Below are 14,554 nucleotides of genomic sequence, written 5' to 3'. Positions count from 1 at the left end.
CGCCGAGGCGGTAAGAGTGCGCCGCCCCGCCCCGCTCGCCCGGCCTCGCTTCCTGAACTTTACGAGCTACGATTGGTTCTTCGGGACATCAATCATGTGCCTTGGCGGAACTGCGGACGCCGATAGGGCAGAGGGACTGTCGATCAAAGAGCATCCAGGAATCACGATTTTGATTGGTCAAAAAGCACATCGCTCAAAACCCACGGCGTCTGGCGTCTCTCGATTGGCTCCTGCATGCCCTGGGCCCGCCTCCCCTTCGAACCTCTCTGAAGGACTCCGTCAGCGCCAGACATCGTCACATGCCCGCCTGTCCCGAGCGGTGATTGGGTGGTGCAGCTGCCAATCTAAGCGAAGGGCACACCTCCTCCATGGCCTCACCCCCTCTCGGGTGCGGGCCGCCATAGGCTGGGCTCTCTGCTCAATTGGCCACGCCTACCGTGACGTCACCACGCGGCCACGTGGCTGGGGGGTTTCGGGTCCCCCGGGGATCTCGGGCCCGCGACCCCCGGCCCGGGGCGATGGCCCCGCACAGCCCCGGCCCCGCCCCGGCCTAGTTCACGGACAGGTTGATCTGCGGTCCCGGGCGCTGCAGCGGCTCGCACTGTGGGGGGAGCAGAGGTTTCGGGGCTGGTACCGCGCCCACCGCGGGTCCCCCCGTGCCAGCGGCTCGGCCCCGGGCGGTTCTCAGGACAGCACCGACCTCCTCGACTCTGCTCCCCTGCTCCGGCCGCTCCCGGGGCTGTGTCCGCGCCGCCCCCGGCCCGGGCAGGGGCCCGTCCAGCCAGCCCAGGTCGTGCGGGGAGAAGACGCGCTCCAGTCCCTTGCGGATCCCCACCAGCGCCAGCAGCTGCGGCCGGGCAGGCACGGGTCAGCCTCGCTGGGGCCGGGGGACAGGCAGCACCTCGCTGTCACCTCCCTCTGTCACCCCAGGAGATGCCATGGTAGTGGCCTGTCACCTGTCCGAGCTGTGTCCCATACTTGCCCGGCAGTGACACTCAGCCTCTGGTGACAGCCCTGCGGCCCCAGACCAGGGGGACAAGGCTGGTGGCAAAGCCGCGCAGTGGCCCTGGAGGGGCCCTGCCAGCCCTCGGGTCTGAGCACCCCCTGCAGCACCCTCCAGCGCTCATGTTCCCTCCAAAGGATGCTCAGGGCAGGGTGGACAGCACCCAGCCCGGCACCAAAGCAGTGCCGCCGGTTCAAGGGGTGTCATACCATCACTGGGAAAATAATAGCGGCCACGGTGGACTTGAGAACCCAGAGCAGGGCCAGGCAGAGCAGCTGGACGATGGTGAAAAGGTGCACGCGGCGCAGGGGCACGTGGCGGAGGTAGGCAAGGTCTGGCTGGTGCTTGGCTGGCATCAGGAGCAGCCGCACACGGTCCATGAGCTGCAGGGACAGGATGGCAGGGGGGTCACACCTGTCCAGCTACCTCCCTGTAGAGACCAGGGCCAGCAGGATGGAGTTTCACTATCATTTCTGCACTTTAGCCCTCCTGCCCCCTGTGCTGACCCCCAGCTGATGCCTGGGCCAGTGAGTTTGTCTGCAAGGCTGGGGAGTCCTGGTGCCACTGTCACCCCAGGCCAGGGGATTGCTTTCCAGGCAGACCTCTAGAAAGGACTAGCTGCCCTTACAGAGTTAATTGAGAGATAACACCCCTTGGTCCCCCTCACTTCACAAGAAGCTGCTGCAGCCTCCTCCAGAGCACAGCTCTGGGTTTCCCAGGCAGAGGGAGGGTGGGAGTTTCCCAGCCTGTCATTTGAAGCAGGGTAATTGCAAGGAAACTGTACTATTTAGAGGAAAAAGTGTGTGTGGATAAATCTGCAATAGGGATTTTTTTCCCCCTCCATTGGTTTCTCAGGAAAAGAACAGAGCTGGCACACAAGCAGCAATGCCAGAAGCAAAGGAATGTCATGTCCCCGCTCTGCCTGCAGCTCCCAGGTGAGGAAATCCCTGTGGCTCTGAGAGGAAGTCTGTGTTATCCACTGGTCCCACTGGTCCCACTTCTCCCAAAGCACCTGATCCATTAGTGCAAAAGTCTCTCCTGCTTCTCAGCATCCCAGAGCCCTCCTTTGCCCTAGAAAGGTCCCTCTCTCTCTGCTTGTCCTGCGCCTGGTGGGAGACAGCTCCGTGCCAGGCTGAACACCACAGAGAGTTAAAATCCAGGCTCTGCTGTGCAGTGGCAGCTGTTGCTGAGCAAACCCTCTCTTTCCCAGCAGCACCCCCTCCCTGTGCAGCCCTCCCTCACCTGGATGCTGTTCAGGGCTGTCACCCCCATGTGCAGGAACACTCCATACAGCACTGGCATTGGGATGTGCTGCAAGACAGTGGGGTGGGGGATCAGCAGTGCTGTTCTTGGGGATCCTGCTCAGTGTCCTCTCATATAAAAGAGTACATGTGTGTCCACAGCCTTTGCCTCTTTTTCCCCAACAGCCCAGCCTGGCCTTATGGAATCACTTGAGGTTCACATGAGCTCACGTCCCCCATGGTTCTTTTGGATGGCATGTCACCCCCAGGTATGTCACTGCACCTCACCTTGGTGCCATCTGCAGATGTGCTCCATCCTGCTTTTTATGTCTTTGGTGAAGATATTAAACAGTATTTATCCAGTAGGAACACTTGGAAGACACCACTTGTCACTCATTTCAATTTGGACATTGGGCTGCTGACTGTAAATCTCTGGACATGACCATCCAACCAATTCCTGATCCATCTAACAGTTCTTCCATAAAATCCAGTTTGGAAATGAGGGTACTGGGAATGTCCCATATGTATGAGAAGAGCCTCAAAGGTGAGGAAAGAGCTCAAGGAAAAGAGACCTGCCTGCCCACAGGTAATCCAGGGCCACTGGAGGGGTTTTTCCATGGCAGTGGCAGCAGGTGAAAGCCAAAAGCAGACAGGTCATCCACATGGCAGTGTGGAGAGGAGGTGGTGGGGGGTGTTTGGGGGAACAAGGACTCCAATACACATGGAGAGGATGGATAGGTGACATGGAGCCACAAGTGCTTTGTGTGCCAGCTCCCAAGGCACTGGAGACAATCCTTGGTGCAGTCCTTACCCACACAGGGCACAGCTCCCTGCCTGCCAGACAGGCTTGCTGTGCTGCTTTGATGGGCCACGGTGAGGACCTCCAGCCCTGCAGAGTACAGCCACCCCTGCCTAGGAAAAGAGGCCACCCCAGCCAGGCTTCCTACCTTGAGCACGGGGGCCATGAAGACAGAGACTCCTGTCAGGATGAAGACAGCCAAGCCTGTCAGCCTCTGCTCCCTGTGGGTGGCAGCACAGGTGTCACAGGTGCCTGGGGTCTCTTGGGAGCCCACCCCCCTACCTGCCCTTCTGGCCCCCAAGGTCTCTGCTCTTTGCACTTTTGATGGCCACAGAGAAAGGGGTCAGCTGTGGGGAGATCCCCAAAGCCAGGTCAGATGGAAAGTGTGGGCATGTCCATGTCCCTGGCCCCTGACCCCACAGCCATGGGCAAGGGGTTGCCAGAGCAGGACCCAGTCTTGTTGTTTACCTGATGCCCAGGAACTCGGGGTGCTCGCCAGGGGCTGAGGTTGCACTCTCCTTCCTCAGACTCTCCATGTGTGCCAGGGAGATGACAGTGGCTGAGACATACCAGGGGAGGCCGGTGACAGAGGTGACAACCATCAGGAGGGAGACACAGAGGAGGTCCAGGTGGAAGCCTGCTCCTTTCTGCAGGGGAAAAGCCAGCAGGGCTGGGGGCATCTTCCCACTTTCCTGGCCAGTTTGGGGTTTTGCTCTCCCCTGGCTGCTTCCATGGGGCCAGCCAGGCCCTGGGTTCCCTGTCCCCTGCTCACCTGCAGCTTGTACTCCCTGCGGTTAAGAATGACAGCTGTGATCTGCTGGTCCATGAAAATGAGGATGGTGACAAGGACAGCAGGCACTGCAGACACCAGGCAAACCCACCATGGGTTGGCTCCAAAGGGGAAAATGATCCAGCCTCGTGCTGGGTTTGTGGGCTGTGGAGAGCAGAAGGGTCATTGCAGTTGCCACCCACTTGTGGGGTGTGTGGCACAGCTGGGTGATGGGACCAGCCCCAGGTGCCCAGGCTGGAGCCCTACAGGCACCCAGGGATACCCCACCTCGGGAGTGGAAGAACATCCTCACTCATCCTGGGGATGTTGCTGGGCAGAGTGACCCATCAGCCCCCCACAAGGACACCCTGGCTGTGGCAGAGCAGGGTGTTGTTCCTGGACACCACAAGCCAGGGGCTGGGCATGTGACAGCAGGTGGAAGAGGTGGCATTGTGCAGCAATGATGGTGAGCCTGAGAAGGTGGTGGTGAACACTGGCTGCTCTGGGGCACTGCCAGCTTTGCTCTACACCCAGGGTGAGAAGCCCAGAGCTGAGTTTGTGGCTCTTGCTTCAGTGTGATCTATATAGTCCAGGACTGAGCCAGGTTATTTATGGTGTATGGGACCACCCATATATGCACCCCCATAGGACTGGAGCCAGTGATGAGAAGGACAGTGAAAGTACAGTGGGATAACTACTGTGGTGGGCACAGACCCACACCCTGACAGTGCTGTGCCCACCCTGCTGGCACCTTCAGCTCACTGGGGACAAGGAGCTTGGGGGTCTCCAGGCCCAGGACAGCATCGGCAGCACAGGAGGCGAGGATGGCCAGGATGACAGCGAAGTCGCTCACCAGCTTCCTCACCTGCAGATGGACAGGGCTTGGCCCAGGCTGGCAGGAATGGGGGCTGCTCCAGGAGCTGCCTTGGGATGCAGCACCCCCAGAGCCATCCCCACACCAGTGGAACAGGTGGCCACGTCACTGAGGTGGCTGAAAGATGCTCACCCCCATAGGGAAGTAGCGGCTGCTCCTGAAGTGCTTGAGTGTGGTGCAGAAGAGGAAGGTGCCACCAAAGAGCAGAAAGGAGATGAGGGTGACATCAGGCACATACTGGCAGCTGGTCCCCAGGAGATGCCCCCCTCGATCCAGGCACTGGGTCCTGCTCAGCCCTGCTGGGGTAGCAGGAGGCTGCAAGGACAAGGTTGTTGGTGAGGAGGGGTCACACATGGACACCTTGGGCCCACCCCAGTGCCTCACCTGCCTGCCTGTAGCAGGGGCTGTACCTGCTGGGTGGCCAGGGGTGAGGGCAGCAACGTGTCATTCTCTGCAAAGCTGTGACCTGCAAAGTGACAGGGATCAGATTGGTGCTGGTTTCATCAGGATGACTGGGATGATGCTGCCATCAGGCTGAGTCCTGAAGCTCTTCCTGAGAGCTCAGGGTGCTGTATGGGGCCCCAAGGCACCTCTGAGACCCTGGCTCTGGCTGATGCCCAGGATGCACCAAGGTGGGGGGATGTTCCCTGTGAAGGGCTTGGCTAAAGCACCTGACACTCAGAGGCACCACTGGCACCACCCCAGGCTGGCCAGCACTGATGTTTTTGTCACATAGGATTGGTCCCATTCCCAGGTCAGTGTGGGTCATGTAATTTCCAGGGTCATGTCTTCAAGCCCCAGAAGACAACCTCTGGTTTACAGACTGGGCTGGAAATAGCAGAGCAAACCCATACAGGTGCCCCTTTCTAGCCTCTTGACATCCCCCATCCTGGAGGCATAGGAGATGGGCCAAGGCTCTCCTTTCTCCCTGTAGTGAGAAAGTGCCCTGGTTCCTGGGCACTTCTGGGAGGCAGGAATAGGTGGACAGACTGTATGGAGGGAATTGGAGGACACTGCAATGTGACCAGGCAGGTGAGGATGGGATTAAACAGCCTCCTCCTCCTGTGCCTTCCCCTATCCAGGCAAGAAACAGGTTCCCAGTGGGATCCTGGGGCAGCAGCTTCCTGCTCCCCACCCGCCCACGGCTGCTTGGGCTCACCAGGGCTGGACAAGTTGCAGGTGCAGCTGTAGGAGGTGACGTTGTCCAGCCGGTACTGCCAGTTGATGGGGAAGGCATCTGCCAGGCTCAGCATCTTCTTCAGGGAGTCGTAGATGAATATCAGGCTGATGAGTGCACAGAAGCCTTCCTCGGTGAAGCGGGTGAAGTACCTCACCAGGTGACTGGCCTCAGTGGCCACCAGCACCACGCCAAAAAAGGCCACCCAGAGCCCAATCCAGAGGCGGAGCTCCAGGTAGTCCAGGCTGTGATCCCTGGGGGAAAGGGTGACTCAAAGCCTCACCAATGACACCTGCCTGGAGTGATAGTGGCCCATGCCCCAGTCGGGGGACAGTGGGCTGAGGATCCGTCTCTGACAGTGAACTCACTGGCTGAAGGAGAAGAGGAGGCGCTCAAAGACGAGCACGGGGCCGGTGCTGCTCAGGATGGTCAGGGGTTGGCCCGAAAAGAGGCAGAAGATGAAACCAGCAAAGGCTGTGCCCAGGAAACTCTCCAGCACCCCCTGAAATGCAAAGAAGAGGTGCCAGGTGCCAGGCACAATGCAGGGAGGAGGGCTGTGGGCCTGTCCCCCCAGCAACACAGGAGAATACAGAATCAGTGCTGGGGGAAAGGAGGCAGAACACGGGCAATGCTCAGGATGTGCTGGGGATGCTGGCAGGAGGTGGGCACCCAGCTGGGCACTCCGGGCTGGGCTGAGTAGGGTTGGTACCAGGCACCCCATGGCCACACTGACCTGCATATTGGCAGTTGCGTCCCCCAGCATGCCCCCAAAGGTGATGGCATTGGTGACTGTCGCCAGGTAGATGTAGAGCACTGCTGAGAGGCACTGAGGGTGCAGGGCATCAGAGAAGTCACTGCCATACCATGGTGCCTTCCTCCGGATGTCTCGCAGCAGCCCCCCAAAAAGCCTGGGGTGGAGGATGGAGGTCTCAGAGCAGACCCCACAGAGAGCTGCACAGCAAGGATTATCCCTTCCCCTGGATACAGCAGCTCAGAGGAGCTTGGGCATGGTGGCCCCATGAGAACCAGTGATCTGCCCCAAATTCAGCACCCTGCTGCACCTCCCACTGCCCTCCGACACTGACCTGCCTGTCCTCTCCAGCTCCTCTCCAGAGCGTGGGTGCCCTGGGTGGCCTCTGTCCCCAGCTGCTGTCATGTGCCCATTACCATGTGGCTGCTGGTCCAGTGCGTCCACAGCAGTCCTGTGGCAGAGCAGAGTCTGAGACAATAGGCTACAGGTTGGGACACTCAGGACCCAGCTGCATTTAGGGGTCACTAGGACAGGAAAAGGAGAATGGAGAGAGGTCAGAGGTGCAAACAGGGCTTGTGTATCCCCTGATAATGGAGAGGAGAAAGATCAGAGGAGGAGACATGACAGATGGTGATCTTCAAAGGTTTCTTCCAACTCAACCATGATTTCCTCTGGTGAGCTCTGGAGGCTGCCCTTGCAGGACTGGTTTTAGTGGAGGAGCTGGGCAGAGCCTAGGGTGTCCTCCTCAGAGGTTGACTTTCACATCTGAGTGCTGAATCCCAGTGTTCCCATCACCTCCCTTTGGAAAGGATTTGCCATCCACTGCCAAGTGGGACAGGAGGACTAACAGCAGGGGAACCAAAGCAGGGACCTGTGGAGGGGTTTGGCTGGGAGGACACCCCTGGATCCTGGGCAATTTCATCCCCATGGAGATGGAACTTCCAGTGCCACAGACAGAGGTATCCCTGCAGGACCCTGCAGAGGGGCTGGCAGGGGTTGGGGTGCCCTCCCTGCAGCCCACCTCCTGCGTGGAGATGGCAGATGGCTGGGCGGAGGAATTCGGGCACTGGGGTCCCATTTCCCAGGGGGAAGCACAATCAGCTCGTCCAGGAATGCCTCTATCCCTGTGATGAGGTCCTCTCGGTGCTCAGCCTGCCAGGCAACCCTTTGGAAGAGCTGTGGGGAGATGCTGTGGTTTAGCCACCATGCCCCTGCATTCATCCACTTGTTACCTTCCTCCCAGCCTGCAGCCATCACCAGCAAACAAACCCACCCACTTCAGGGCAACAGGAGCCCTACATCCTGCAAAGCCACCCAAACTTTTGCTTTTTTTCCTGACCAAGAGATGCTACCAGCTTGCCCCATGCTCTGCAGCCTGCAGAGGAGAGGAGTCCTGGTGTCCCTGTTCCAGACCCATCCCATCCATGGGTGCTCACCTCATCTGTCAGCAGTGTGGCCATGGCCCTGCCGACCTCATGGTAAGCTTTCACTTTAGGGGGACCCAGCAGGATGAAGAGGAACCTGTGGCAAGACAGCACATCTCCAGAGCAGCCCTCTCCCCCCCACAGAGAATGCTTCTCTAGAGGGGACCATGGGGATTTAGGGATGCTGGGGATGGTGGCTGGGCAGGTCTGGGGGGCTTTTGCCACCTTAAAAGTGTGGTTGGGGGCAGAAGACAAGACACATGTCTGCAGTGTCTGCTGCCACTGCATGGCAACCTCACAGAGACCATGGGACACCAGAACCCTGGCTGGATCACGAGGATCTGCAGAAATTCAGACTAGGAGCTGTGGGGGAATAGGTCTTTGGGACAGAGGATGAGAAGTCCTCAGCTAGATGTCTGTGGCATCATTTTCCTGGGAATGTTTCTCACAGGCAGGATGCTGGTGTGTTAGGGAAGAAGAGTTTGCCAGCAGCACGGGCAGCAGGTTTGACAGGACTCTGGGGACATGGGAGGAGACTGGAAAGAGAGCTCAGAGCCCTTGATAAAATATGGTAAAAATCCCACATTTGAGAGAATGGTGCAAAATCTCCACAGGGACAATCCACACAAATGTTTGAGTCCTCCACACCTTTCAAATTGGCAGGAATGAAAGCCTGAGATTGTCAAGCAGTTCAAGTGACTGTACCCTGAGCAAACCTGCAGAGAGGGGGCAGGGAAGCTCCTCTGGCCATGTAAGTGGGACTTGACAGAACCCTCAAAGGCTGGAGCCTGCTCCAAAGGGATGAGAGGTGAGAGTTGCCACATGGGATTACTTTCACCCAGGCATCTGCACCAAGGCAGTGGGAAAACCTTAAGACCCTAGAGATCGATCTGGCTGACAGACAACCCTGAGGCAGTGGCTGCACCTGTGGAACAGCCTGGCATGGCCGGCAAAGGGGATGGCACCTTGGAAAGGGGATGGGTAGGGATAAGGTTTGGGGGAGGAAAATGCAGGGCAAGGGGTTATCATGAAATCCTCAAGACCCAGGGGCATTCACAGGGACTTGCCACCCAACTTCAGCAAAGGAGAGAGCAGCAGGTGGGTGGATGTCTGTCCTGCTCCTCCCAGCTCCTGGGGACGGGTGCTCTGGGCAGAGTGACCAGGAGGTGGCAATGTCCCTCTTGATCCCCGCCTGCTTCCTCCGCGCACTTCCTAAGGAAGTCCTCAGCTGAAGGCACCCTGCTTGTTTTCCCTCACTTAGAGGATGCATTCCTCATCCACAGGGAAACCATGGGGACCTCCTGCCTTGCTTCTCTTCCCCACCTCATCTCACCACTCAGGAGATCAGCGGGACAGCAAGATTCTCCTAAAAACCTGAATCCCGCCCCCACTGCCAGGCCCCACGCTCCCAGCGGTGAGTGGAGAGCATCCAGAACCAGCTAAGGACAGGGAATGCAGAGCCCAGTGGGAATGACCCAGGGGATGTCCCTTCCAGGCTGCCCAACAGGTGCTCCACACTCAGCCCGTTCTGGAGTGCTCCTAAGGAACTGGGAAAAGCAGGAGGGGAAGCAGTGAGACAGGATTCTGGGAATGCACGTGGCACTGGGTGCCATTCCCTTTGCTTTGGACAAGCAAAGACTTGTCTGGTGTGGGAGGAGATAGGGACACCGGGCCAGGGGAGGGCACAGGGCCATCGGCCGTGCTCTGTTACCTGCTTGGAAGAGAAACCTCAGCCAGTGAGCCAAGGGACACCCCACGCCTGAGGCGAATGAAGGCAGCAAAGGGCTTTTCCAGGAATTCAACTTCTCCGACAGCAACATGGGCTGCTTCGGCCCCCGGTGGGACCTTCTTCTTAAATCTGTTTCTCAGCTGAAAGGAAAGGGATGCAGCAGATTAGGATGCTGTGGCTGAGCATTCAGAATGCTGCAGCTGGTCCCAGCCCAGCTCCATGTTGCCATACCTGCTCCTTAAGAGGTGTTTTGGAGACCTGCATTCTGGGCTCAGACCTGCCTTTGGCTTTTCCTGCAAAGTAAGAGAGGGAGCAGAAAAATCATGTGCAGGCAAACAGCCATCATGGTGCTGGAGGCAGTGGGAGGATGCCTGGTGGGACAGCTGGGTTTCCTACCTCGACAGGGAGAGAGGCCAAGCTCAGCAAGGAGCTGCAGCAGGGATTTTGTGGGTTGATGCTGTGGCTGGAGGAGCAGGAGGGCTGCCAGGCACTCTCTCTGTGCAGGCTGCAGCTCTGCTTCTTCAGGCTGCTCAGAAAGTGCTTTGTCTGCATCAGGGACAGGGACAGCTCTGAGTCCCCCTGGTTCACTGCCCACTGGGGAGCTGCCCAGGGAAAACCCCCCTGAGCTGGAGGAGCAGACAGCCCCCCCAGGTACCCAGCTATCATTCATCAGTGCTGTTCTATAGGCACCTCCTGGTGGCCTGTCCCTCTCTGGTGACCAGCCCATCCCAGAAAACCACCTTTGCATTCCCCATGTACCGATTATTTCCTTGAAACTGGTGGCATCCAGATCCAGGAGCATAGTTCCCTTCTGCAGACACATCCTCAGCTGGAACAGGCTGTGCAGGGGCAGAGCTGGGATATGGGGTGCACTCCAGCGCTCCCCACCATCCTCCACCTTCTCCTCAAACTTTATCCACCTGCCCAGGGAGATGTGTGGGGTCAGTGGCAGGGTAGGCCCTGTGCCTCGTGCCAGGCAGCGGGAGCTCGACCTGGGTCCATCTTGGAGCTTTGCATGGGGCTGGCACAGGCAGGGAGGGGTTTGGGTGGCTTAGAGGGGCCTGCAGTTGGTTCACAGTGTAGGGGGAACTGGGCAGACAAAGTGGTGATGCCCCTATTCCTGCAGACCCACACCTCTCTAAGATCTAATCAGGGGAATTCCCAGCATAATGAGGTGACAGGATGGTTCAGGTTTGAAGGTACTTTAAAGCTCATTTTGTTCCAAGCCCTCTACCATGAGCAGGGATACCTTCCACTAGACAAGGTTGCTCCAAGTAACATCCAACCTGGCCTTGGGTACTTTCAGGGATGGAACAGCTACAGGTACTCTGGGTAACCTGTGCCAGAACCTCACCATCCTCACAATATCTTCCCAAGATCTCATCTAATACTCATCTCTGGCAATGGGAAGTCATTTCCACTTGTCCTGTCACTTCAGTCCCTTATTCCAAGTCCTTCCTCCTCTCTCTTGGAGCCTGTTTAGGCACTGAAAGGGTCTCTAAGATTTCCCCTGAGCCTTGTCTTCTCCAGGCTAAACAACACCCCACCTCTATCATCCTGTCTCCATAGCAGAGCTGTCCCAACAGAGCTGTTCCAGCCTTTGAATAATTTCCATGGTTTCCTTTGGATGTGCTTCAACAGGAGCTGGATGTAGTGCCCCAGGGCAATCTCACACAAAGCAGAATAGAGGCAGAAGCCCCTCCTCACTCTCCTGCCCATGATACACTCGGCTTTCTGGGCTGCAAGTGCCCAGTGCTGGCTGATGTCCCATCTGTCACTCACCAGCACCCCCAGCCATTTTCTGCAGGGCTGCTCCCAGCCCACCCATTTCCCCAGCTGTGCTGGGGCTGGGGGTGGTCCTGCCATTAGCAGCGCTTGCTGGAGTCAGAACAGAAGTGTCTTGAGCTGTTTCCACGCTCGGGCCATGCCAAGTATTTTAACGCCGGGCACAGACAGAGCTTCCCTTTGTCCCCGTGGGTGGGCGCGCAGCCGCGGGGCGCTGGTCGTGCTGCACGGGCAGAGCGTGCCCCGGCACCGCGGGCTCCTGGCAGCGGCTGCCGGCCGGGGACAGCCACAGCCCGGCGGCTCTGGTCCCCACAGACCCTCTGACCCCGGGGGGAGAGCCATTGCTACCCCCAGACCCCTGTGGGCCGTGTCCCCGTGAGCCTGCCGGGGGGTGGAGGGGTGCTATGGAACATCCCAGCACCGGCGTAGCTCCTGGAGCCTCGGAGAGGCAGCAGAGAGGAGCAGGAGGAAGGGCGCTGTGCCTGGCCTGCCTGACATCCTGCCTGCTCCCATGAAATTAAGTCAGCCCAGCAGAGGCAGAGCGCTGCCTTGGGGCTGAGGCTGCAGCACGGCCAGCCTCGGGACATGCCCTGGGCTCCCAAAGGATGGCCCAGCAGCTTGGCTCTCGCAGGAGTGCCTACCTGACCATCTCCCTCCATTCCAGCCCCGCCGGGGTGCTGACGAGCTGGTTGAGCTGGATGAAGAGCCGCGGGCAGGTGGCGTCCCCCCTCTCCTCCCGCTGCAGGGCGGCACCAGCTGTCCGGGGCGCTGTGGCCGTGCTGGACGGGAAGATGCTGCAGCCGAAAGCCTGTGAGGGAGCTCCAGGGTTGCTGCAGTCCAGTCTAGGCTGTGAGCAGTTGTCTGCTGCCCGAGGAGCCGTGGCACCCATTCTGGGCATGTGGGATCGCATGGCCACTGGCACCAGCAACCACAAGCGTGAGTTCCCGTCCAGCACTCACAGGATCCCACTCATCCCACACCTTATAACAGCTGTGAACTGGTTTAAACTGGCCACAAACCAATACACAGGAGCCAAGCCCAAAACAACCATCTCAAAATAACAGGGTCAGTCCCACAGGTCCCAGTATGGTTGTATCCTGCCACATCCAGCTGCCCACACGGGCCAGGGACCAGGAGACCCATCTGCCTCCTGCAGATGACCTGTGTGGACAAGGATGTTCATGGGGATCAGTGTGTTCCCAGCACTGTCTGCACCCTGCAAGGTGTTGGTGAGGGGGTGGCAGGGCCAGCCCTGAGAGCTGGTGCAATATCAGTGCCCGTGCAAGGGTGATGAGCCCATGGCAGGAGGGGTGACACAGCCCATGGCAGTTCCTCCTGAGAAAGTGGATACAGGGACATGCTCTGGGGAAGGATGTGGCACCACTGAGCAATTCCAAAGTGAGGAAATGAAGGACTGCGAGTGGCAGGGCTGAGGGCAAGGGCTGGGAGGGCTTCAGGGCTGTGCTGGTTTTCAGGAGGCTTCTGTGTGAGCTGCAGACGGTGAGTGGATGGAGGGGGAAGGACGTGGGCACAGCAACAGCACCCTGCAGGAACAGGGACAGGGACATGGCAGGGCCTGCACAGCGCTGCCAGCAGAGAGCAGCCACGGTGCTCGCAGTGCCCATGCCCATGCCATGCCCACTGCCACCGCCACCACGCTTGGCCCCTGCAAACAAACCGCGGGGCTGTGTGCACTGCAAACACGGCGGCGAGACTGCAAACACTGCGGCTCTGGCACGGGCTGGCTCTGCTGGAGCCCGCTGGACCCAACAGGATCCAGCCCCAGGAGCAGCTGGAGCACAGCCAGGCACCACCACGGCAGAGTCACGTTTTGGGAAGGTGTGGGTTCCTGAGGTCCTGCCTCGCAGGAACTGAGGCCGAGGATCTCCAGGGAGTCCAGGCTGTTTGCTCTGTGATACCAGCAGGTACCAGGGTGTGTGGAGGGGTGCCCTTAGCAGGGGTGGGGGCCATGGGGAGACCCCTGGCAGAAGGACCGATCCATAAGGAGCATCCGGGATGCCTTGAGGCACCCAAACCTTCCCCGGGTTCCCTCCTCCTCCTGTGGAGGCTGCCTCAGCAGCATGAGGTGTGGCATGACTGGCAGCAGGCACAAGCAGGGAGGCCGGGAGGAGCTGCAGGAGGTGGGCAGGAGATGTGAGAGGCTGTGGCAGGCAGAGGGGAAGAGGCAGCAGGAGGCAGAGGCAGGAAGCAGAGGCAAGCAGGATCAGCAGCCTGCACACATCCCCCTCACCCCTGACCACTGCCAATCCTCTGTGCCAGCAGCCTCCCTGGCAGTGACGTGAGCTGGTACCTCCTTCTCCTGAGGTGCCAGGGCAGCTGGCAAATGCTGCCCGCACACACTGCCTGCACATGCCCAGCCCAGCCTTGGGAATGTGGTGGGGGACTGGCAGGGGCAAAAAATTCCATCTCAACATGGGGATCTCACCAGGAGCCAGTGTGTAGGACTGTCCAGGGGCACCGCCCCTCACCTGTGCCACCATCTCACTCCACTGCCAAAGGCTTTGGGCTCCTGATGGCCGGAGGAGGCGGAAGGAAAAACATCCAGCAGACAATTGCAAAAGTCAAGTCTGAGCAAGAAGGAGGGTGTGAGCGGGGGGGGTGCCAGATCCGGTGGTATTCCTTGGAGACGGCAACAACAATGGCAGGAATATTTGCTCATGCCTAGCTGAGCCCAAACCAGCCATGGGCTGGGGGATCGGGACCTCGAGGAAACAGCCAGGGGCCTCTGCTGGCCCAAAGGAGAGAGGAGCAGGACCCTGCAGTCGCCTGGCGCTGACGTCAATGACATTTTTTGCTCTGTCAACTGTGCTGAGGATGGGGCCAAACACAGCACACGGTTGGCAGCATGGTGAAGGGAATTGGGAAGCTCTAGCAGTGCCCAGGCATAGCAGGCTGGGATAGGGACAAGGGACAGAAGCTGGCTGGGGGGATGTTGTGAGATGAGGCTGTGGCTCGATCGCTCGGGCTGCATAGGGGCACAA

At 59.0% G+C, this 14,554-nt stretch overlaps 1 protein-coding gene across 1 annotated transcript; it reads right to left on the bottom strand.

The window, feature by feature from the left end:
- Nucleotides 1-15: 15 nt before the first annotated feature.
- SLC4A9 (solute carrier family 4 member 9) lies at nucleotides 16-12,958 on the bottom strand. Its single transcript, XM_079319896.1, has 19 exons — nucleotides 12,194-12,958; nucleotides 10,045-10,687; nucleotides 9,750-9,907; nucleotides 8,051-8,135; nucleotides 7,554-7,790; nucleotides 7,410-7,485; nucleotides 6,949-7,198; nucleotides 6,597-6,771; nucleotides 6,232-6,365; nucleotides 5,846-6,117; nucleotides 5,097-5,152; nucleotides 4,819-5,001; nucleotides 4,564-4,677; nucleotides 3,816-3,977; nucleotides 3,512-3,690; nucleotides 3,192-3,264; nucleotides 2,246-2,314; nucleotides 1,213-1,386; nucleotides 16-847 (listed from the first exon to the last, which is right to left on the bottom strand). Exons 1-19 carry the CDS (start codon nucleotides 12,460-12,462, stop codon nucleotides 551-553), a joined length of 3,606 nt encoding a protein of 1,201 aa, XP_079176022.1. The 5' UTR covers nucleotides 12,463-12,958; the 3' UTR covers nucleotides 16-550.
- Nucleotides 12,959-14,554: the final 1,596 nt, after the last annotated feature.

Source organism: Erithacus rubecula (assembly GCF_903797595.1).
Source record: "Erithacus rubecula genome assembly, chromosome: 16".
Classification (NCBI taxonomy): domain Eukaryota; kingdom Metazoa; phylum Chordata; class Aves; order Passeriformes; family Muscicapidae; genus Erithacus; species Erithacus rubecula.
The sequence above is the reverse complement of the archived record's forward strand: the minus strand, read 5'-3'. Positions and strand labels throughout refer to the sequence as shown.